Source organism: Phalangium opilio, unplaced genomic scaffold (genome assembly GCF_054372755.1).
Source record: "Phalangium opilio isolate 3A_F unplaced genomic scaffold, DU_Popi_V2 ptg000042l_1, whole genome shotgun sequence".
In the NCBI taxonomy this organism is placed as follows: Eukaryota; Metazoa; Arthropoda; class Arachnida; order Opiliones; family Phalangiidae; genus Phalangium; species Phalangium opilio.
In genome coordinates, this window is record NW_028324166.1 from 5,487,403 (window position 1) to 5,510,754 (window position 23,352).

General features: G+C 35.5%; 2 protein-coding genes and 1 long non-coding RNA gene across 3 annotated transcripts; all 3 read right to left on the reverse strand.

Moving 5' to 3' along the window:
* Positions 1-2,826: 2,826 nt before the first annotated feature.
* LOC149678640 (atrial natriuretic peptide receptor 1-like) lies at positions 2,827-10,016 on the reverse strand. Its single transcript, XM_089836583.1, has 17 exons — positions 9,762-10,016; positions 9,529-9,673; positions 9,364-9,448; positions 8,387-8,513; positions 8,185-8,259; positions 7,876-7,953; positions 7,711-7,815; positions 7,454-7,525; positions 6,780-6,933; positions 6,040-6,210; positions 5,800-5,968; positions 4,852-5,001; positions 4,066-4,189; positions 3,933-4,001; positions 3,693-3,867; positions 3,420-3,518; positions 2,827-3,137 (listed from the first exon to the last, which is right to left on the reverse strand). The coding sequence occupies exons 1-17, from the start codon at positions 9,765-9,767 to the stop codon at positions 2,962-2,964; spliced, it is 1,980 nt and encodes a 659-aa protein (XP_089692709.1). The 5' UTR covers positions 9,768-10,016; the 3' UTR covers positions 2,827-2,961.
* A 532-nt stretch (positions 10,017-10,548) lies between these two features.
* On the reverse strand, positions 10,549-19,364 carry LOC149678641 (atrial natriuretic peptide receptor 3-like). The gene is made up of 7 exons (XM_089835913.1): positions 19,236-19,364; positions 16,407-18,748; positions 14,646-14,994; positions 13,716-14,081; positions 11,895-12,061; positions 11,231-11,365; positions 10,549-10,713 (listed from the first exon to the last, which is right to left on the reverse strand). The coding sequence occupies exons 2-7, from the start codon at positions 16,437-16,439 to the stop codon at positions 10,549-10,551; spliced, it is 1,215 nt and encodes a 404-aa protein (XP_089692039.1). The 5' UTR covers positions 16,440-18,748; positions 19,236-19,364.
* Positions 19,365-19,527: 163 nt separating this feature from the next.
* Positions 19,528-22,341, reverse strand: LOC149678642 (uncharacterized). The gene is made up of 2 exons (XR_016366107.1): positions 20,670-22,341; positions 19,528-19,974 (listed from the first exon to the last, which is right to left on the reverse strand). It is a non-coding gene; the product is annotated as an uncharacterized LOC149678642 (long non-coding RNA).
* Positions 22,342-23,352: the final 1,011 nt, after the last annotated feature.

Genomic DNA, 23,352 nt, shown 5'->3' on the forward strand with positions numbered 1-23,352 from the left:
GAGGTGAGTCCAGTAATAAACATCCCGGAAACTAATTGATTTTTTGGCGATACGTAATTCATCTTTAATTAGATTAATGTTAATTAAAGAAAGTCGTAAATATTGACAAACGAGGCAGTGATATGGGACAAAACGACGTACACAACTTGTGACGAAGGATTGGGTTTCAGAGGTTAAATGTCATTGTTTGCTATTTTGCTTAATTACGCGATTTTATATTGTTGTAATCTCAAATACTACAACGTTGGATAGGGAAGAAGTAGAGCTATCACATGCTAAATTGAGAGGTTGATTCTGACTCGGATGTAAGAGAGAAGTGCCTAATAGATCTATACTTCGTGTAATTAACTTATTTTATCACTTACCAACCAAACCTGAGCATATACCATAACAATGGCTAAAACGTGACTTTCTCCAATGACAAAACCAATTACAAGTCCCGATATTCCTCTGGCCTGGCACTGAAAACAATTATCATGTATCAATATCAACCATCATCCTTAGTCACCTTAGGGTGTTTATGTGCGAATTGCAGAGTTGCCTTTGAAAAGAAAGATGGGTAGTTCATAGTTCAAACCGAATTATTCTTACATATTGGGGATAGAATGAAGATAATATGAAGGAAGATTGGTAGCTGAAATACTGCGAAACTGAAAGTGACAAAATCAAAAGAACAATCTTGGTTTTCTTTCGTTCTTCGCCGGGCGAAGTTGGTATACTGGATACGCAATTTGAAGATTCTAACGAAAACTCGGCAGTGCCATAGTCCAACATCATATTGCTCAGTCAGCCTAAAATTGTTTTCCTGAATTTTGACTAGAAAGACTGGCAACACTCTGAAATCTGAAACTTATATTAATAGGAGAAATGAAGCAAATATATTTTTACATCGCCTTTAAATGTAATGAATCTGAGCATTAGTTTCATTACTCGAATAATAATATCCTAAAAGCAAGAAAAAATTCTCTCGAAAATAATTTTTGATAAAAATTATTCTTTGTAAATATTAGTCTAGTTGTACTCACGACCGAAGCAGTAACGTTCCGAACGCGATAACAAAAACACTGTGTATGGCCTACCTAGAGCAGGGAAAATTTGTCTCTACTTCACCTTCAACATACAGTACAGTTGTTTCAACTGAAAACACTTGTCTCTATTTTGAACACCCACATGTACTGATTTGAAAAACAGAAATAGAAAGAGTTATATAAAATGAATAAACTAGAAATCGAGAATAAATGGGGTCCTTTATATTACTAAGGTCAGCCAGTGCTCTCTCTTCGATGCATAACTTCACTTTCCTTAAATTGAAATAATAATAATAAATAATCCAATACACCATTAAATTGAACCATCATTGTTATTAAGTTAATTACGCTGTTAGTTAATTCAAGTTGAAAAGCTCTGCAATTGGATTGACAAATTCGCAACATCAATAGACTCGAAACACGTTTTGAACATGAACGTTTTATAAAGGTCAGCCTAAATCATGTTATCTGATTATAAATGAACATATTTCACCAATTAACCCATTGATATTTATTATTTATTGAGAAATAAATAGCTTGTAATAACACACGAATAAATAATTGTTGACAATAGACCCAACCAACAAATCTTTTGAATTAACGGCTCTGATCTCGAGCTCGGGTTTGGTGGTGAGAAAGGGATAACCTGATTGGCTTGATTTTGCCATGCGCAGAACCCGTTTTACGCCAGGAGTCAGACTCTAAACTAATCAGAAAAATAAGGGATTTATTTTCGTCGCTCAACGACAGATGGTACTACAGTCAACTTTGTTAGTCACGTGATCCTATCCCTTAGATGGAGACTAGACGAAGCCAACTTGTTTATTTGTTGGTTGGGTCTATTGGTATTTAAACTTCGTCATTAAATTTTTTCAAGATTTTATTAGTGTTACATATACTTCAAAAATTTAACGTACTAAGTTACTTTTGTTATAGGTATCGAAATTGTAGATTTATATACAGGTGGTTCCTTATTCGTCTGTCATAAATTAAAGAGTATGTTCTTTGGGTTAAGCTGAGGGCAAATTGTCAAAGAACATCGGTCTACAACATTTAGTTACAGTGGTATACGGGCTCCCAAACATTTGCACCTTAAACAAGGGAATATTCAAACATGTGGAGTAATTCTTTTGCAGCGTACGCAAAACCTCTAACCATTTAATAGCACTTTTCTGCAAAATAAAAGTTCATCTTTGATTGAAGACTGTACACAAACGTTTTAGGGGCAAATGTGTGGGAGCCCATATCTCCGTAACTCAATTTTGTAGACCCCATGTAATTCTTCGACACTTTCACTCAGTTTGAGTCTGAAAACACACACTTTAACTCGTAGAAGACTTATTAGAAACACCCTTTACGCTGAACTATTAATTTAATTTCCCTATTGTTACATCACATCCGTTTCTACGTTAGTAAGAGTCTAAGGTTGAATTTTTTATAATTAGCCACCAAAAAATTAAACATCAATGCTAATTTTTAAATTTTAAAGGCAAACTAAAGAAATTAAGTCTAGCTAAATAATTGTACAGAGTAGACCTATCGATAACGACCACGGTTCGAAAGAGTTTTTGTTTTCAACAGATAATGACATTTATTTAATCTAATGTGAGACTGGCAGAAGAATCGCACGTTTCTTTGTTCTGTTGGTGAAATTTACTTTGTTTCTTCACCATCCAACCAATATGTCCTAAACGATCCTTTCCCCTAAAAAAATGAAATCACTTTATTAATTGTATGAAAATCCCTTAGTTTGTTGCTTGTGTCAGGCAAGAAGGCATTAAAACTCTGTATATTTCTATTAATATTCCATTTAAACAAGCGTGTATCTTTTATTTAGAGCACAAAGCGAAGTTCCATTCGACTGATACCGGAAGTTAATAACTTTAATCATGGAACTAAAATTCTCGGAGGCCTTGTATAGTACCCAACAATATTAATCAAAACTGCATATAGCATTACCCTCATCACTAACAAAGTATTCCCAAGCCAATGAAAGACATAAGACATTTAAGCTCACCTTAATTTGAACGTCGCCTCGTAATGTCAACAGGAAAGTGCCAAATTTATCAAGAATACGTTTCGTTACCCAACTAACGTGTATTTTCATAGCTGAAAAGGAAAGTAACATTAAGAGATATTCAGTGGTTTCTGATAGGTCTGCCATAAATTAAGGGGATTTTCATTGGGCGATTTTAAGTCGAAAATGTTTTATGATATTTTGCCGTACGGGCCACTGTTTTCGAGTTATGATTTGAGTGTTTTAGGGATGACCCCTTAATTAAATTAGAAATCATTGTCTTTCAGTTTCTTAATTAACTTTAAGGGGTCATCCGTAAAATACTCCAATCTTAGAGAACTGTGATGTGAATAATCTTTTTTGGAACTACATGCCTTCTCCAGTGCTTTCCATTCGCGAGGCTGTATTGACCGTATCACCAAATAAGCAGTAGCGTGGCATCTTCAAGCCAACCACTCCGGCTGCGCAAGGACCTGGCGAAAAATTGTAAAATGTAATGGTTTAGTCAAAGGTACCTATGAAAGCGACTCGTGATCAGGCAGCTACAAAGAATAAATGCAGTACTTTTGAAAACCCTAGGCATGATAAAATACTCAAAAGCTAAAACGGACAAATTAAACATCGGTAATATGTAATAGTGTATGTACCAGAGTGAATTCCAATTCTTAGTCTTAGTTTGTGCATTGGTTTATGTCGAATTTTGAACTGTCCTATAGCATTCAGTAAAGAAAGAGACATCCTAGCTATTTCCCGGGCATGTTCATTTCCATTTCTGATAGGAAGACCAGACACAACCATGTAAGCATCGCCTATAGTCTCAACCTGAAACCATTTTAATTTTTTGGTAGGAAACTTCGATTTCAAAAGTTCAGATTTCATTTTCTTACTTTATAAACATCATAATTTCCAATTATAGCATCAAAACAAGTATATAAATCATTCAATAAATCCACAACCTTACAAAAAAAAGTATTAATGTACTTTGGTTTTAGATTGAGCTTTGATAGAAAAAATAATTACCTCCATTGGAGTACTGTTAGCAGATATTTCGGTGAAACCAACTATATCACTGAAGTAAATTGTTACACATTCGAATGCTTCGGGTCGGAAATGATTTCCCGCTTTCAGCTGCTCAGCTACGTACCTATAGGTGGTGAAGCAAAATAGTTTTAGCCATAAGAGTAGTTCCTAAAAGCGCAGTCCCAATTGCTCCGTACAATGTTAGAGGAACCAGACCAATAGAGTCAATAACTATTACTATAAACAGTGTGTTTCTGATAAGTATGTCATAAATGAAAGGGTGTGTTCTTTGGGTCGGACTGAGTTAAAAGTGTCGAAGAATATGGGGTCTAAAACATTTAGTTTCGGAGGTACGGGCCCCCAAACATGGAAATTAACCCATGGGGAGTAAAATACATCAGCCTGCCTATCTTGTTTAAACAATTTCAATAGCCTCCATTCTTAGGACGTTAATGAGCCTTTATCTAGTACTAGTGTACGTTTATAGGTAGCTACTAAGCTGGTAATGTAAAAGAGGTTGAAAGAAAAATAAGAGCACATTCTAGTACCAAGAATTAACGTTCGATCTAAAAAAACTCTTCTCTGATTGGTTGGTTTGTGTAGGTGTTGAGAGGAGGGTCGATTGCTTCTCATTTTACTAAGAACGAAGTATACTTTTTGTTTTTATCTTTGAACTTTTGAAGTGTCATTTTTGACTTCCATTTCATTCAAGGTTTACCCTATTTTTCATTAAATAAGCTTATTTCACCTACTATTTGAGGAATGTTCTTTTCCTGGAAATAATACCTTGGCAGGACTTCATACAGCAACTCTTCACTTCTTTTCTTCTCTTCTAAGAAAGCGGCTGTTTTTTCTTCGACCAATTGTTCCAAATTATCAGCGTACTGTTCCATTCTTGACAAGAGATTATCCAAGAAGTTTTTGCTGCCCATTCCTCTGAAAAAAATTGTAAACAGTTAAGGCGTCTAATTTTTGCACGAGGGCCTCTCACACCAACTCCAAGATATTCGTTTGCTTGTACGAACATTGAAGTTTTTTCATTAACTATACTTCCCGTGAAATAAAGCGGTGATAATTTTTAGTTACACCTACTGTGAATTTCATGAGGTTTAGAGTCAATTCTAGAGTTCTTTTTTGATTTGATTACATTAATTTCTAGATGGGCCCAAATAATGAGAGAACATGAATCTCATAGCGTAGAAATCGTAACATCTGAGATATTATTAAGGCAAAACGGAAAGGTAACAAAAATCTGGTCCAGTTTAGCTGATATCTTTGGGCACGAGTCCTTTTTATGGAATGAATACCCTTTGTGTATTTTTAGGGATGATAATTTTAAAATCAGATACTTTAGGCTAAATAATTACTAGAATAACAAAGCTAAACTAAATTAGCTTTGACCTTATTAGGGTTTTTATCCTAATTTGCTTGAGACCCTCGTTTAAACCCATTTCTCCGGGCAGCCTTAAAAAGTTTCACGTCGAAGTAGCGTGTTATTTTAAGCCTTGTTACTGACATGACGTAATTTCAGTTAAATTTTTTTTTTTCAAACTCATGAGCTAGTTTTTCTCAATGGATGAATAGCGGCGCTGAGGCACCCACCATTTCCGAAAATTGAGATAGGTAGTTTGGCAAGTTTGAAACCCCCTCTATTAAAACTTGAACTGCAAGTGTCAACGGGTCTTTAGAAAAATCCTCAAAAAATATTATCAGTATTCCAATTGGAAAAATTACTTTGTAACTTTCTTTAGTAACTGTTTAATGTTGTACAAAGTTGGCCTTTCGTTCGGGTCTTCTTCCCAGCATAAATGTAAGATTTCAATAATCTCCGAAGGGCATTCATCGGGCGAGACCTCTGGTCGAAAAGGTGGTGAAGTACCAACTCTTAACTGCTCAAGGATATCTATTTGCGTAATAAAAAAATAGCGAAAGTTGAAGCTTGAACAAGAGTTAATGTTATAAGAATTTGATTACTTTCAGCTTCCATTGGGACCCTTGTTGGTCTATAAGAGCATTCAAATGGTCCACATCGAGTTATAATCTCTTGCAATATTATGGATAAACTGTAGACATCTCCTTTAGGAGATCCTCTCAGTTCTGGTCGAAACTCACGAAGGTGTTCCGGTGCAGTCCAAAAGAGAGACTCTAGGTATAACATATACTTTTTATAGATACGTGCGGTTGATAGTGATTACTTTTGAAACATTATTTGATTCTTTATAAAAACCCAATTTGGAAACCAGTAGTTTTGTACGTATTCGAATAAGCTACTCCAATAACCTTTTTCTAAACCTCATAACTCTGTTCTGAGACACGACCAATTTACTTCTATCATAAGTTCATAAGATATGCTCCATAAGTTTGTCACTGGTTACTGAGAGCATGTCACAAAGTGACGTAGATGAAACATCATAGATTCTCGTAAAGCGACGCCTGGTCAGGCGCTGTCAAACTCTTAGTAGAGACTAAATAGAAAGATGGACTGCAAAACCGAGTGTAGTCAATTCTCGCATCGTTCTCGTACTAGCTCTCAGTAAGTCTCTAAGCATTACGAAGTTTAGGAAGTGTCATACTTATGGAACATATCTTATAAACCTATGCTTCTGTAGATTTTTCAATTGGAAGCAATAAATGAATCAAATGGACTTCTAATGCTAAATGTTTTACTCTTGATCTTCAAATTTGAATATTTCATAATTTTACGAAGTATTTACTTGGATTAAATGAATCATCCGGTAAAACCTGATCCATTAGTGATCGGATGCCAAAATCTGTAAGTTTTACGACAAACCGTCCATCAATGACGCAGTTAGTTGACTTCAATCGGCCGTGAAATCCAAGAGGGCTTTCGTGTAAAACACACATTCCCTGGATTAAAACGCTGCATTGTTTATTTTGTAATTAACATGTTTAACATGTTTAATCTAGTCTACAAGTGTCATGATATTTTAAGTACACCATAAGGTTCTAGATCTCTTTGGTAGTCTACAAGGTTTGTGGAATTTTAGCTAGTCTACAGGTTTCAGGAGATTTAACAAGCCACATTTTAATGGATTTCTAAATAATCTACAAGTTTTCTGGATTTTTAACAACGCTACAAAATTATGGGTTTTTTAAACTAGTCTACAAGTTTTATGGGTTTTTTTTAAACTAGTCTACACGTTTTATGGTTTTTTTAAACTAGTCTACAAGTTTTATGGTTTTTTTTAAACTAGTCAACAAGTTTTATGGGTTTTTTTTAAACTAGTCTACACGTTTTATGATTTTTTAACTATTATACAAGTTTTAATGGTTTTATAAAGGTCTTAACAGTTATGGGGTTTAATAACGTTTTCTATGTTTTAAACTAGTTTACAAATTTTTTGAATTCATGATCAAAAGGTTCTACCTCAATAATGTCACCGATTACGGAAAAACGAAATGGCCAATCCATTTTAATTTCATCATTTAGAAGAAGATCCTGAAATGAATGAACAATGAATGGTTAATTTCACCAAAGTAATCGGTGTGGCATAGTGCGTGAAGTAAAAATTACCACTAATTTATAAGTATGACACTTGGTACTTTGTAAGCCTAGCATGGATCCATTAGCTGGAAAACTGGGTGCTATTAGTTGTGTGGGAAACAGTGACATACAAGACTTACCTGTAAGCACCCTCTTGGACTGTATTCATTGAGGACAGCCACATTTGGTAAGTCAATGCACAAGCCGATAAATCGTATGAGATTTCCGTGAGTAAGATCTCTAAGCTGAAAATAAGGCAGATTTTGAAAATATTACCAGTATAGTAGGAAAACGTTCTGGTTTACCTGTTTCATTTCCAGCAGGACGGTGCGAGAGACGGTTACTCTTCTTGTATTCAATGATTTTACAGCCACTCTCATTCCCTGAAAATTTTCTACGTTTATAAATAACAGTAGAAAATGAGAGAATTGGGCTTGGCACACCAAATTTTCATTGCTAAGCTATGATTTTTATAGATAAGGGAGGAGCTTCAAACATTGGCATCAAGCTTGGTGGACTTACAGAAGTACCCGCCCCCATCGCGAAGTATCACCGTTAGACAGTGGATATGGGGAGATATTGTTCCTGTTTTTAGAGATAATTTAAATGATTACTTTATAAACGGCTGCTCTGGTTCCAGGAGTAACGGGTTCAACTGTGGTACTTGAAGCAGATTCATTGTCTTGCTTCTAAAATGTAAGAAACACATTACAAATCATACCGAATGTTAACGAGACACTTCGACATGGAAAAATTTCCTTCTACTTTCTAATACATTTAAGTCCAACGTGAAGTGAAATAATTTCAATATCTTACGTTAGTTAAGTCTTCGTCTGTACTGGGCAAACTTATCACCGATTTTGGTAGCTTTTCATGGAATGTTATGTCCTGCCATCGCACTTTCCACCAAAGACTGGCCAGTTCTGATTCTAGCTTTAGCCGTCTGAATAATCACAATCGAGAATGATGTTACCGAAGAAAGTGAAAAATGTCTCACTTTGATTGAATAACATAGTACACGTAGGCCTATAAATAATTGTTTCAGTTTAAACAATTGTTCAATTACAATTACGTGATTTTAATATCACTTCATGTGCTTAAGAGTAACTCCAAAAAATATCGTCTCATAGCGTTGAAAATTCTGCAGGGTGGAACATATCAGATGAACACTTATTATGAGTGTAGTGTCGCTGCACTGCTTATGAAATCAGATTCGTTATTCTTATCTCTAACTTCAAACACTGATTCATAGGTGTGACATTTATCATACCAATGTTTATTCCGTCCGCTGATCAGCAACACTTAACTCAAAATCAGTGTTCGACTTATTTGTCTCACCCTTTATAGTCGAACACATTTTATTGATTTAACCTTTAAAGGGATGCAACGAGCTAGAATTTTTTTTTCCGATTTAAATCAAAAGAGCGTATAAAATAAAATTTATCAATTGGAAACAAATTTATATCTACAATATTAAAGAAGGTATAAGCAATTAGGTTTCCGTAATGGACACTACATGTTAAGCTTTCTCGTGAAGCACTGGGACTACCCCTATTGGGTGAATCCTTCAGGTGGTATTTGACGTCCAATAGGAGTACTCCCAAGTGCTTCGGGGGAGCGTGACGCGCCGTGTTCATTAAGGAAACTTAATTGCTAGTATCTTCTTTAATATTGTAGATAGAAACATGGTTTCAATTGAAATATTCTTTATATTATACAGTCTTTCGATAAAAATTTAAATATTTTAGCCTAGAGTATCCCTTTAACTGTTCAAAAATGTATTCAAATTATACCTGTATACTATGACTCCCACAGCGAAGCCTGATGAAATGATGATGAATCCAATTACAATTATGACTAAGAATACTGGAATGGCTTCTGCAAAAGTTGAATTCATGAACATAATTTATTAATTTTGTAAATCAAAGCTAGAAGATATTTTCATAAAATATAAGTACCTTTAACTAAGCAATCGTCTTCATTCCCAGTAAAACCACAAGGTGGAATGTCTGGAGGTGGATATGCTCGGTTTCCAGGCCAAACGATAACGCTACCATTTACAGTGCTTAACAATTGACGCGCTCCACTGTAAACCAGTACGGGCTAATATGGTAGAAGACATAATTTCATCGTTATCTTGTAATATTGCAATTATATATTATTCCGCCATACTAATAAGAAGATTGAATACCTTCATTGAATTGCTCGGCAAGTCAAAATCATTCAAAGTGTAGTCAGCTTCTCTGTCACCGTTTTCATTAATGTAGATTGGTCCTGTTAAACCTAATAATTACATTAAGCAAGACATTTGCTATCATATCATTTAAAGGTCAGTCTTTTCCTGATACATAAATGTACTCAAATAATAGTGGTAAATTATGGAGATGACATAGGAATTCTTATCTCCTCTATCCTGTAAATACCTTTAAATCATGTGACTTTGTGACGTTTAGCATCTTTCCAGCAGGATATCAATATTACAAAAATATTTTGATAAAACCTATTCCTGCGTCACCTCTATAGTTTTACTAATAACCCTTTGATTCCATTTTCAAAGTTTCATAGCTTTTTACGCACAATATCTACGATGTGGGTATAGTTTGTAATGAGATGGAAGTGGTGTTGGTGGTAGAGTTAGGGTGGTAGTGGTTTCTTCGTCCTCCACCCTTGGATTGTGATAAGGGTGGTCACTGTTTTCGAGTTATGACTGAGTGTTTTAGGGATGACCCCTTGATTAAATTAGATTTGTCTTTATGTTTCTTAGTTAAATTTAAGGGGTCTTCCGTAAAATACTTCAAACTTAACTTGAACATTTTCGACTCAAAATCGCCCAAAGAACATCCCTCTTAATTTATGCCAGACTTATCAGAAACACCATGTAGATGTTCCTTAACTTGTCTAATAGTTTTTTCAAGAAACACTTGTGGCCCACTTTCCAAATTCTTTTCCCCTCCCCTATTAGAAAACTTAACCTCACTCTAACAGTTATATTTGAAAGACTTGCCGCCATTAAACGTGGTGTTGAGTAACTTCTCAATTATCGCTGAGCCATTGTACGGATTCCCATTTTCCGAAAGCGTCTCATTCAGAGCCCAAGCGTAGAGTAAAAGGCAATCGTGAAAACCAGCTACAATTACATTTACCTATTGAAAGGTTTAACAAAATTCTGTTATTTTTATAGACGAGTTGTCATTGTATAAATAAAGGGATAGTAGGTTAATATTTGACTACATATGGTTTTGGTAGATTTTATATAATTGAAAATGTGATTCAAACGAATCCAAAATATTCAGTTTTGTTATTTGAAAATCAAAAATGGAAAATAAAATCTGGCTGATATCGTCATAACTGTGTCGTCTTCCGGTGAATACGATCTGTAGTTCATGACTCGAATTTGGCCAATCTTGGACTTATAATAAAATTCGAATATTTTGTTGTTAATTTAACTCTCCATAGAGCGTGCCTGTCGGATGTTAGAAACTTATAACTAAAGCTACCAGACGACATCGTACGAAACTTAGTCGTTTGTTTTAGGATGTCGCAATAGATTTTAAATCAGCTATTTTTACGATTGATATTTCTCCAAACATGGGCCATTCAAGGAACATTATAAGCTACAATCCCTTTAAGGCAAGTTTAGTATAATTAAGGAGAACTCACCTCTGTTTCATCAAGTGATTTATTAAATAACTCCCAAGATTTATCAATAACGTTTTTCACGAAAGTATCGTAGGCGTTTCCAGTTGGAACTCTTACCGAAACTACCATCATTGCTTCGTACATTTTTCTAGCAATCTACAAATGAAGCATTTAAGATTTGAGACCTTTTCAACTAATATCTTAAGCGTCTTAGCTTGTCCAAAAATTCGAATTAAAAAACTATGGGTTTTCAATGAAATTATAGGAGTAATAGCCATGCGCGTACTTTATAAGTTGTGTGATATTTATTGGGTACAATCAAGAAGCGATAGCTAGTTTACTAGGGAGAAGGTAAAAATTCGCCACATTTCCAGCTTTATCTCCAGTCCAAACGTAGGTCCGGAGTTAATCCCCGCCTCTAAATTACAACCAGCATCTTATTGGTTCTTGAGAACTCACGTCAGCGCGACATGAATGACGAAAATTACGTGTTTTCCGACTGAGGAGAGGCAAAATATCCCAGCCTCCTTTTACGTCCCCCCTTTGTATTTTGAAAGGGGACTGGGACTATGGCGCGCGAATAATTAGGCATCTTATAACTTCTCCCTAGTAAAGTAGATATCGCTTCTTTGTACAACCTTATAGATGTTGAACGAACAATATTAATATTATATTGCAAACTTACATCATTGTTCGTGCAATTTGTTTTAAACCATGAGAAATCACCAAAGAACTGTCTGCTTTTGAAGAGTTCGACACCCAAGAAAACAAAGTCTCCACCATCCATTCCCAACTCGTAAGCCTCTAACAAAAGCTCCCGTATAGCATCACCTTTTCCGACCAGAAGAAAAACTGAAAAATACGGAAAAATAATATTATCAAAAATGTAAGAAATATTATACATTTTTCATGTTAATTTCAGTTGAGACAAAAATGGCCATGGCATAATTTCGCTATAGAGTATAACATTGAAATAGGCCTCTTATCGAACTCAAGTCAAAATATCTTGGTGAAATTTACTTTCATAGGAAACTTCAAACTTATGTGCGGGTTCAGATGCTCAAATTGAATAATAGTATAAATATTTTTCTATTCAACGTTGTAGGGCTAGGTATACTGCGATATAGATTTCATTGTCTGTAATTTTCAGTTATGTCTCAAAATAGTTATTTGTGTTACGCTGATTTTTATAATGTGGACGGGACTCTAAATGGAACGTCTCAAGGTTCATAAAACAGCGCAAAGCCAGGCTAATTATGTAATCTAATCTGTACTAGTAAAAGTAGTACTAATTATCCTTAATGATATTTCAGCCTTTTTGGTCCTGTACAGCGCAGCTAGTACCCTCAAACGAGGGGCTTGACTATTAACAGATACAAAGTATATTACGTAATAACCTCCATCTCATAATAATCAAATCTAGTTCATAATTTTCTTATTCAGTTAAAATTGAAATGCCGCATAAATCTCATTACTGCTTTAAATTTCTGTATTGTCACATTTTTTGCTACAACCCTGAATTCTTGGTACCGTAGGATATGATGAACGGCTTGGTTTGTTTGCTTAAAACATTTTTTAGATTTTTGGCAATTGACGAAAGGACCGAGGGGCCAACCAGTTTCACACTAGGTGTAACGATTACATGATCAGTTTAAAATTCTGCTAACACATTCGAAATTATTCTGTAATCATTCGTAATCCTGTAATCCTCCGTAATCACGCATAATAACAATTAACAATCAGTTAAAAATCCACGTGAACACAGGAAATAGTTACTTGACTTCACTTGTACTCAAGCGAAGTCATCAAGCCAACCGTATTCCTAAATAATAATTATATAATTAGTTGATTTAATTTGTACTCAAGTAAAATCATCCATAATCATGAGTAATAATTATGTAATAACTTGACTTAACCTCTACTCAAGCGTTATCATTTTGTCTTATCTAAAATATGGCCATCTTTAATACATTACTATAAAATGTCATATTCATCGTAATCATACACTATATTCATTTCGTACTCACCGCAGTACTTCAGTAATAATTTCGTTCTCAGAATAAACATTCGTAATCAGGGTAATTAATTGAACTCATGGCAACTCTCTATTTTACTCACTATTGCACTCATGGCGTACTCGCCTTTTTACTCATGGCATACTCACTATTGTACCCATTGCGTAGTCGCCGTTGTACTCACGGCGTACTCGCTATTGTACTCATGCCTAACTCGCTATTGTACTCATGCCTAACTCGCTATTGTACTCATGTCTAACTCGCTGTTGTACTCATGGCGTACTCGCTATAGTTCTCATGGCGTAATCACTATTGTACGCAATGAATACGTAATCAGTGTATAGGCAAATTCTTACTGGTTAGCCCCTCGGAAAGATCTCTAGTGACTGTTTAGTTCACGGTAACAATATTTACGTTTGTACATACATCCAGCTGCCACAACTCTATGATAATTTTAGAACAAACCAAACCGTTCACAATGTATAATATACTTCTGGCCATTTGCTTTCCTTTGATAAGGAACTTGCGGAATTTCAGTCGCCTTCCCTCTCTCTGATGAAGCTTATAAACTTGAACTTCAAAGTACTCGGACTCCGTAAAGGCTTCCTCTAAACTTTCCGCTATTCTCGCTTGAAGGAATTCGGTCAAATCCGCGATTAGAACAATATGTTTCCAATTGAAGAACTCCAACACTTTGAGCATAAAGCCACTCATTCTGTCTAAGGAGAAGGAAATTCTGATCAGAGTTCGGAAGACGGACGTGTTCAGGTGCCTGATGTCAATTCCACCCGCCGTGCAAATAGGAAGGTTCCAGTAGGTCGCCATTCGAGCCACTGGATCAAGGGCTTTTGTGCAACCTATAAACAACACGGATAGTTAGAACACTGTGTTATAAATGTATCTCACGCGCATGCACAAACCCATAACAGTTAATTTTTTCATGTAAGACTAAACTATAATATTATTAATCTATGTATTATTAATACATAGATGAAATCTTTAAGGGGCAACATATTTCATACAAATATCTGCTCAAAGGTAAAGGGAAGGGCTTAAAACTTTGTAAAACTGCTAAGTCCTCATTGGTTATTCAAATATACATGGGAATCCGTCGTCTACTCGTTCAGAATACGCAGAAACAACTTGTTTGCATTCGGGTTCGGCGCGCAGAGGTCGCTAGCTACCTCAATGTCAGGTGTCTTCTAAGTTAAAATGCATTGTGTATGACGTCAGGGGTGACGGATTCAACACCAACTCCTATTTAATTCAAACAGAAAGGCCCAGAAAATGGCTTGTTGAAGATTTCAAGGACAGATTTATTTATTCCCGGTGTTCATAATGGTTATTTTCTCGCATAAGTGCTAAGGAATTTGACTAATTTGATATTGAAGTTTCAATGCAATTAAAATGTGTACTGTTACCAGGGCCAATAAAGGCTGATATATTTTTGGAACAATAAGCGGCAGCCGCCTGACCAGGCGCGAGATTGGCGTGACAAGAAGTACTTGATTGGATAATGTCGACGGTGAAATTGATGTGTTTGTATTCTTTGGCAATAGTGTCACGGGCGTATTCCAACGCCGGTTTCATTACTTGATATGAATAGGACAAATCTTCTTGAGCCAAAAAGATTCCTTGGATGTAGGCGTTATGGACATAAGGAGCCGTGTCCTTTTCTATGACATTGTTAGCTTCATTCACGGGCTCGCAATACCTCGAGGCCTCCAGAAAAACCAATCCAGTCAAATAATACGCTATTTTGGATTTTCTCTGTCAAAGAGAACAATTTTTGAGTTATGATATTGAAACCTTTTCTGCGGTCTCTATTCTTTTCCCCTTGCATGAGGGTTCCCCGTGGAAAAGGTGACTTTTGGGCTTTGTATTGATTTTCTATTTTATTTGGAAAAGGGGTATTTTATCACTAGTGATTTTTTCTTAAATATCCAGATATATTATATAATGTTCTCATTGGAACACCTATTTCGAGAACTTCTTTTGAATTAAATGGTTTAAAAGACTAAAATTTAATAACACGTTTCTGCTCAAGCTCAATCATTTACGTGGCTGCTTGTAGCTTTGCTAGCTTGGTTTTCAACAGGCTCAATCCGCGACCAAAACGAATTTGGATCTTTGATAGAAACGCTACCACCATCAATTAAAATTCAGTATTTATATATTTAAATGGGTATAAGTTATATACTGTATGTACCTGGAGACATCCAAACGGGAAATGGATCTTATTGACGTTATGCTTTTTATGAAGACAAATGGTATGAATGAACCTAACCACCTTATTTTAGAATACGCGAGGTTCTCTCACAAAACAACCGTCATTATGACTGCCTGACAGCAGTGACTGCTATTTAAGTTTTACATAAATACGAAAAATTAGGCCTAACACAAGTTTTAAAAAAATTAGGCCTAACACAAGTTTGAAAACATTAGGCTTAACAAAATTTTTACCAAGATCAAGTTATATCTTCACTCGTCAATATTTTTAAATTCATGTGAAAAGATCGAGCTCTATTGCTAGCGAAAACCGTGAAAATCAGCTCTAAAAACTTAAAAAACCTTTAAGCATAATGCTCTAGAAGCTGGTTGTATACGCAAATATCTCAATAGCAGATCCAGAGATCAAAGATAGCACACCTTTTTATGGGTTCGAAATTTAGTTTCTAATGTTATCCTGGTATCTCAAAATTTAGTTAAAAATTCCCAAAAGTCAATACTACTTCAAAAAACATTCATAACCTCCTTCGAAATTTTGAATATCTAGCCCCTAAAATATGTATGAAAGAACCGAATCAGCTGTCAAATGTCTTTGTACAACTTTTCAAGCAAAAAGCTATAAATAGTTTTATACTATTTAATGGCCAATAATTATCCTGTCAAGAAGTGTTCTAAATTATAAATATTAATATAAATACAAAATCCGTAGATTTTTAGCAAAGTCATTCTTGAAATAATTATGCCATATACTATTCATTATTTGTTTATTTAACTGAGAATGAATAGGCTGGGAAAATGATATGACTACAAGTTATTTGAACATAGTTTCAGACTTAGGTCAGAAATCGTTTACAATGCAGATTAAAAACAAAATCGGATCTAAGCTTTAAAATGCAAGAGTGAAAAGAAACTACAAGCAAATACGGAAATGAAAATATACAAGAAACGTTTACCTTAATTTTTTGCCGCTTTCCACTGGCAATCATCGTGGATGGAGAGGCTCGACAGAACGTCTCTAGACGAAGGCTTTCGAGAAATGAAGAAAAATGTACAACTGTTACGGTTTACTTTCTATTCGATAGAAGGATTTATTGTAATACGCGTAGAAAGAGAGGGAGAGAGACACACACATTGAAAGAACTTTCTTTTTGTAAACAGAATGGCTGAATGCCTTGCTTTATTAATAGGATTTCAAGATCGACAAGCCGCAATCCGAGTCTTGATGTTTTGTAAGCCCCGGAGTACTGTTGCCACTAACAGAAGCATCGTTAAGTTGACAACAATGTTTTTCTTTGTCTTAATCGGCTGTGATACAATTTACTACACCGTAAATAATATGAAAAGGTAGTAATTGATTGTTAAACATATGCTTTTTTGTATCTATACTCAAATCTTTCCAAGTCATTTGGAACACACATGACCTAACAACCAGACACTGAAACTTCGTCTGGAACCACACATCTCATGGACTAGTAATGGGCGCGCTTAACCGGTACTGTGATTCATTTTTGATAACAATAGTTTTAAGTTTTCAGTATTACGCTCATAACGCAAATGTTTAATATAATTGCGCTATCTAACAGGAAAAATTAAAGCGTTAAAGAAACAGTAGCCTTTAAATACAACTACTAAGGTTTTAGCAGTTGTAAATGTTGGAAAATGTGAAAATTGAGCCTATTAAGTTAGATTGTTATTAGAATATCGACAAAAAAATTTAAAATAGAAAACAAAATAAATCGTAGTGACGTCACTAAGGGCCGTCCTTTAACCAGGAATGTCCTGCAGCTCGCGGCTGGCAACAATTTTAAAGGTTTAATAAAATGCCATTTGATATAAACCGATTTTAATTTCAGCCCAATATGCCTATCCATAAGATGATAACGTTGGTTGGTTTATAATATGCTTTTGACGACTAAGGTACCAATGGATGGATTTGCTTAACAACTCTTTTCCACTTGTAAATTAACTTAATTACTCATATCTCAATATGTTCCATAAGTTTGTCACTAGTTACTGAGAGAGACGTAGGTGAACTTCATGGATTCTATTAAAACGACGCCTGGTGAGGCGCTGTCAAAGACTTAGTACAGACTAAGTTGGAAGATAGACTACAAAACTAAATGTAATGTATTCTCGTGTCGTTCTTCAACTAGTTCTCAGTCTCTAGCATTACGAAGTGTCGAAAGTGTCACATTTGGTTTACAATTTATAATTAACTAAAATTAATTCAAAAACACAAACTACTAGCACATTTTAGACGCAAAAGTCGTTGTTCTTTCCTTTAACAAATACAATTCTCATCGGCCTGCATGCAGCGTGGGAAATAAGGCGGTGGCATAGGGCAAATGACCAGTTTAAAAATTAAATCGGAGGGGGTCAGTGGTCCACTTGACCACTAATAAAATTCAAGGGTAGCCAGAGTCCAGACATCTCAGCTATATTAATTATCCACCTCTTTAGTTTAGCAGACGACGTTCCCTGGTTAATGGTCATGGACCACTTTATTTATTCCGGACCAGGGGAGTTGCTGGCTCAATGTCCAGTTTTAAAAAAATTCTTATTTGCCACCCTGCCTTCATCACTGTTAAGAGAAGGACAATGCCCTGTTTCTGTTCAAGATAAAAGAAGTTGACAGACTGTGGGCGTGGTAGGACATTTGAAACTCGGCACTGGTTTTCCACTTGACCCAATATGCACAAGTTGGTGGAAAGTTGGCTAAACTGCCAAACAACTAGTCGGCCCGACGCCGTTGTGGTGCAAGGGTACTTAGAGGTCAATTCCATAATGCATGTGTGGATAATACCGTTAGAATTGTGAAATATTTCTGTAAAATATACGTTTAAATACTTACGTTGATAAAAAATAGAATTTAAATTTATAATAAGAGAATGTTCAAAGCCAGGTTCATGAGATGTTTTCAGAAAACATACGGATAAAATCATTGTGCAAAATATTATCGAGGTCCATAAATTGTGAAATGACGTTGACCCATGATCCGATAAGAATATTTAGAATGAAATACTGGTGCAAGTTTTATCGTAGTTCGAAAAGGCGTGGAATTTTCTCCTTCCGCTTCGATAAGTTAGTTGCGTTAACGATAATTTCGCAAAACAACACCAGCAATGACAAAGAAAGTCCACATGCAACGATGCCAAAAACTTGGGAGAGAAATTGAACGGAGAGCGGTCCAATCTTCTGAAGCTGAGACTTTTCTCCAAACATTACTTTTCTGGCACTCCAAACATCATCTCTACACTTCGGTTCACTTAGTCTCGTCTCGACAAACCGTAGAGTTCTGAAATAGTATTGAAATGGTTTATACAACTTTGATACTTTTATGATTTCAAATCTTGTATCCTTCCTTATGTGAAGTTTAATTTAGGGAAATTTCTTAAATAAAACTATAACGTAAACCGAGCAACAGGAACGAGTTTACTACAAAATGGGAATAGGCTCTTCTTCACGTAAAATTTTAAAAATTTTGATATTTGAAACAGAAAATGGTTCTATTGTTTTTAACAACATCATGTTAGAATTTGATTTGCTTTTGTAAATGGTTTTTTGGACTTGAGCTCGACTGAAATATGTTGATTTTGTTTCATTTTTCAAAAGACCGCATGTGTTACACTCGCTAGTTAAGCAGGAAATTGTTAACCTTTCCTGGACTACACTGCAACAATTATCTTCAACAAAGTGTGTATAAACACGTGAGTTCTTTTGAGGACTTTTTCGTGTAAACTCTACCCTATTGGCTCTATTGCGCATGTTTCTTTTAAACTCACAAGTAATTCACTCGTTCACGAACAATCAAAGGAAGCCTTTGGTTGAATAGGGCATTTCCGACTGTTTGTGTAACAATCTCTTTTCCAAGGTATACTTTTCGATTGAATTCATTTATTTCATCTTCTTGGCTCCAGATAAAGTCATACATAACGTAGTCACCGGCGATCAGTGCTCCAACAGAGAGTAAGGATGACGGTATAAACCCAAAAATTTTACCCCCCTTCTTTCCCCCCTTTCAGGGGGGGGGGGTAAAATTTTTTGGTTTATACCGACATCCCTGGGGTGGGGGGGAGATGGGGGGGAATTGATGACGTCACGTGATGGTGTTGCGGGGGAGGAGAGGGGGGGAATTGGTGACGTCACGTGATGGTGTTGGCGGGAGATTTGAATTGTTGAGCCACCTGGTGGTGGTTTTCTTGATGACGTCACGGCTAATTTTTTTGATAACGTCACGTGGCTGGTACCTCTAGGTGGGGGGGGGGAATTGATGACGTCACGTGATGGTTTTGGCGGGAAATTTGAATTGTTGCGTCCTTGGTTGTGGATGTTTTGGGGGCATATTTTAGCGTCCTTGGTTGTGGATGCTTTGAGGGCATATTTTAGCGTCCTTGGTTGTGGTTGTTTTGGGGGCATATTTTAGCGTCCTTGGTGGTACATGTTGTTCATTGTTGCGCCACCTGGTGGTGGTTTTCTTGATGACGTCACGGCTAATTGTTGATGACGTCACGTGGCTGATACCTGTAGGGATAGGCTTATGCTATTGTTGATCCTGAAAAAGATAGGCTTAGGGTTGGCTTATTCTATGGTAGATCCTGGTAGGCTTATGCTAGGTTATTCTATGGAATATCTTGAAAGATAGGCTTATGCTAGGCTTATTCTATGTTAGATCCTGGTTGGTTTATGCAATTATAGATCTTGAAATATAGGTTTATGCTAGGCTTATTCTATGTTAGATCCTGGGTGGTTTATGCAATTATAGATCTTGAAATATAGGTTTATGCTAGGCTTATTCTATGTTAGATCCTGGGTGGTTTATGCAATTGTAGATCTTGAAATATAGGTTTATGATAGGCTTATTCTATGGTAATCGTGAAAGATAGGCTTATGCTATATTAGATCATGAAAAAGATAGACTTATTATATGGTAGATCCTGGCAGGTTTATGCTGTATTAGATTCTTTGGTAAATGCTACAAAAATATACTTATATGCTAGGTTATTCTATGGTAGATCCTAGGCGTTTTACAATAGCTTCGTACATGCATTTTATAACTTGATCATTCAAAAGGTTGTAGTGAAATTTCATAAAACTAAATTTCTCGTTCAGTTTCCCTGTCTCGGCCTTTGTTAGAGTGAAGACGCTATCCTCGTTGAATACTATATTCCCCTCCATAACGGTTACTGTTATTTTCAAGTTTAAGTAACGATAATTACCCAAGTCGCCAGTTTCCAACGCTGAATAGATCTCCGTCCACTCCTCCATAAATTCCTTCAAAACGTCTTCCGAGATGCTAACAATGGTTCCTTTTTTTTTTGTCAAAACTAGGCTTGGCTCGTATCACCCCGAAAACGGCATAACATTCATGCCCATAGTCTAACGAGTGCATTTGCGCGGTTTTCTTCAGAGTACGGGTTGATATTTAGCCTGAGGGTATATTGACTGATGCTTGTATTTTTTTTTTTTTATTGTCCTTTATTGGCTACATACCAGGTGGTTTAGAACCTTAAAAGGGTGCGTGGCTAAAGCGTAACGAATTGAATTTATCCCCATCGGCTTTTTATTTATTTATAGGTAAACACGACCAGACGCGTTTTAATGATGTCACGTGTCTAAATCTTAGGCTTATGCTATAGTAATTCTTGAAACATAGGCTTTTGCTAGGTTTATTCTTGGTAAATGCTGAAAAATATAGTCTTATTCTAAGTTATTCTATGATAGATCCTGAAACACTGGCTTATGCTAGGTTATTTTAGTTGTATAGGCGGAAGAATCAGAAATTGTATTAGGTTTAGAACATTTAATGAGCAAGAAAGATTTTTCATAGAAATATTACTACAGTTTTTTTCATACGAATACTACTAAAATACACATGAATATTGATTAAAATACTGGCATTTATATAATACTACCTTAAAAAACACCAATTTTACCATGCACAAGTGTCTTATTAGAGACTAATACCGATTTTCTATACGAATAATAATACTAAACTACATGGGATTTATATAAAATACATGCAAAGGTTATAGCTGACTACTACTAAAATACACATGAATATTGAATAAAATACTGGCATTTATATAATACTACCTTAAAAAACACCAATTTTACCATGCACAAGTGGCTTATTAGAAACTAATACCGATTTTCTATACGAATAATACTAAATTACACGTGATTTATATAAAATACATGCAAAAGTTATAGCTGATTACTACTAAAATACACATGAATATTGAATAAAATACTGGCATTTATATAATACTACCTTAAAAAACACCAATTTTACCCTGCAAAAGTGGCTTATTAGAAACTAATACTGAACTTATTACAAACAATACTAAATTACACGTGATTTATATAAACTACTTGCAAAAGTTATAGCTGACTACTACTAAAATACACATGAATATTGAATAAAATACTGGCATTTATGTAATACTACCTTAAAAAAACACCAATTTTACCCTGCACAAGTGGCTTATTAGAAACTAATACTGAATTTCATACGAATAATACTAAATTACACGTGATTTATATAAAATACATGCAAAAGTTATAGCTGACTACTACTACTAAAATACCCATGAATATTGATTAAAATACAGGCATTTATATAATACTACCTAAAAAATCACCCCATTTTATCCTGCACGAGTGGCTTATTAGAAACTAATACTGAACTTATTACAAACAATACTAAATTACACGTGATTTATATAAAATACATGCAAACGTTATAGCTGACTACTACTAAAATACCCATGAATATTGATTAAAATACTGGCATTTATATAATACTACCTTCAAAAACACCAATTTTACCATGCACAAGCTGCTTATTAGAAATTAATACTGAACTTCGTACGAATAATACTAAGTACACATGAATATCGACTAAAATACAAACATTGTTATGATGCAAAGTGAAACATACCCTTTTTTATGAAGCAAAAGTTGATTTGTATTAACTATGATGCTTCCACAATTCTATTTCATCTCGAAAGTCACTGCCGTACCTGATTTAAATCTCTGGTGAATCATCTGTCCATTTGTAACACGGGCACAAGTCCTTAATCCGGTATTTAAACTCACCGCACAGAGTACAAAAGTTTCGCTCGTCAAGAAGATGTCTTCGCTCTTTATGGGTCGACATACGGATAAGGTTTTTAGATTGAACTAAAACACAACGTCTGAAGTGCGCACAGTCACGTGATGTGCAGAAATAATTTAATTGGCCGCAGTCAGGCACGTCTTTTAAAGTCCCAGCACAATGAGGGCAATGTAGATGACCCGTACGTGGCATGGGGGCATACCCTAGTTTTTTGAGGTTTTCATGAACATTTTCGGCCATACCGAAAGAGATGTGGTCAGATGAATGAAATATACCGGAATATTACTTATTATGCTAAAACTTTTACCGATCTTAACATTTCCGAGTAAAGTATACACGAATATGGCTAGACTGTCTCTTATGTTTTCTATTTAGCACACATTTTAAGGGACATTTTTGCCAAAACAAGAATTACATACTACGTAAGGTGCAAAGGAGGAAACACGTGATTTCTAACTAACCTTGTCACCAACCTTTCTCTCCAGAGTTCGGAAGTGAAATGACTCTCTATAGTTTACAAAATCCCCTTTTGGCCACCCAGGTGTGTGTTATATGACATTAAGGGGGAGGAGGGGGTCGAACATGGTTCATAACAAAAGAATTTATCCCAATGTGTTTTTTTTTTACTTATAGGTAAACACGTTCAGACGTGTCGTAATGGCTTTTGGGGGCGTGGTCGAACCAGTTGTATTGTTATCAATGGAATTTATTTTGTCCTTTCTTTAATTGGAACACCCACCAGGTTTTATGACATTACAAGGGGAGCGAGGGTAAACCTTTAT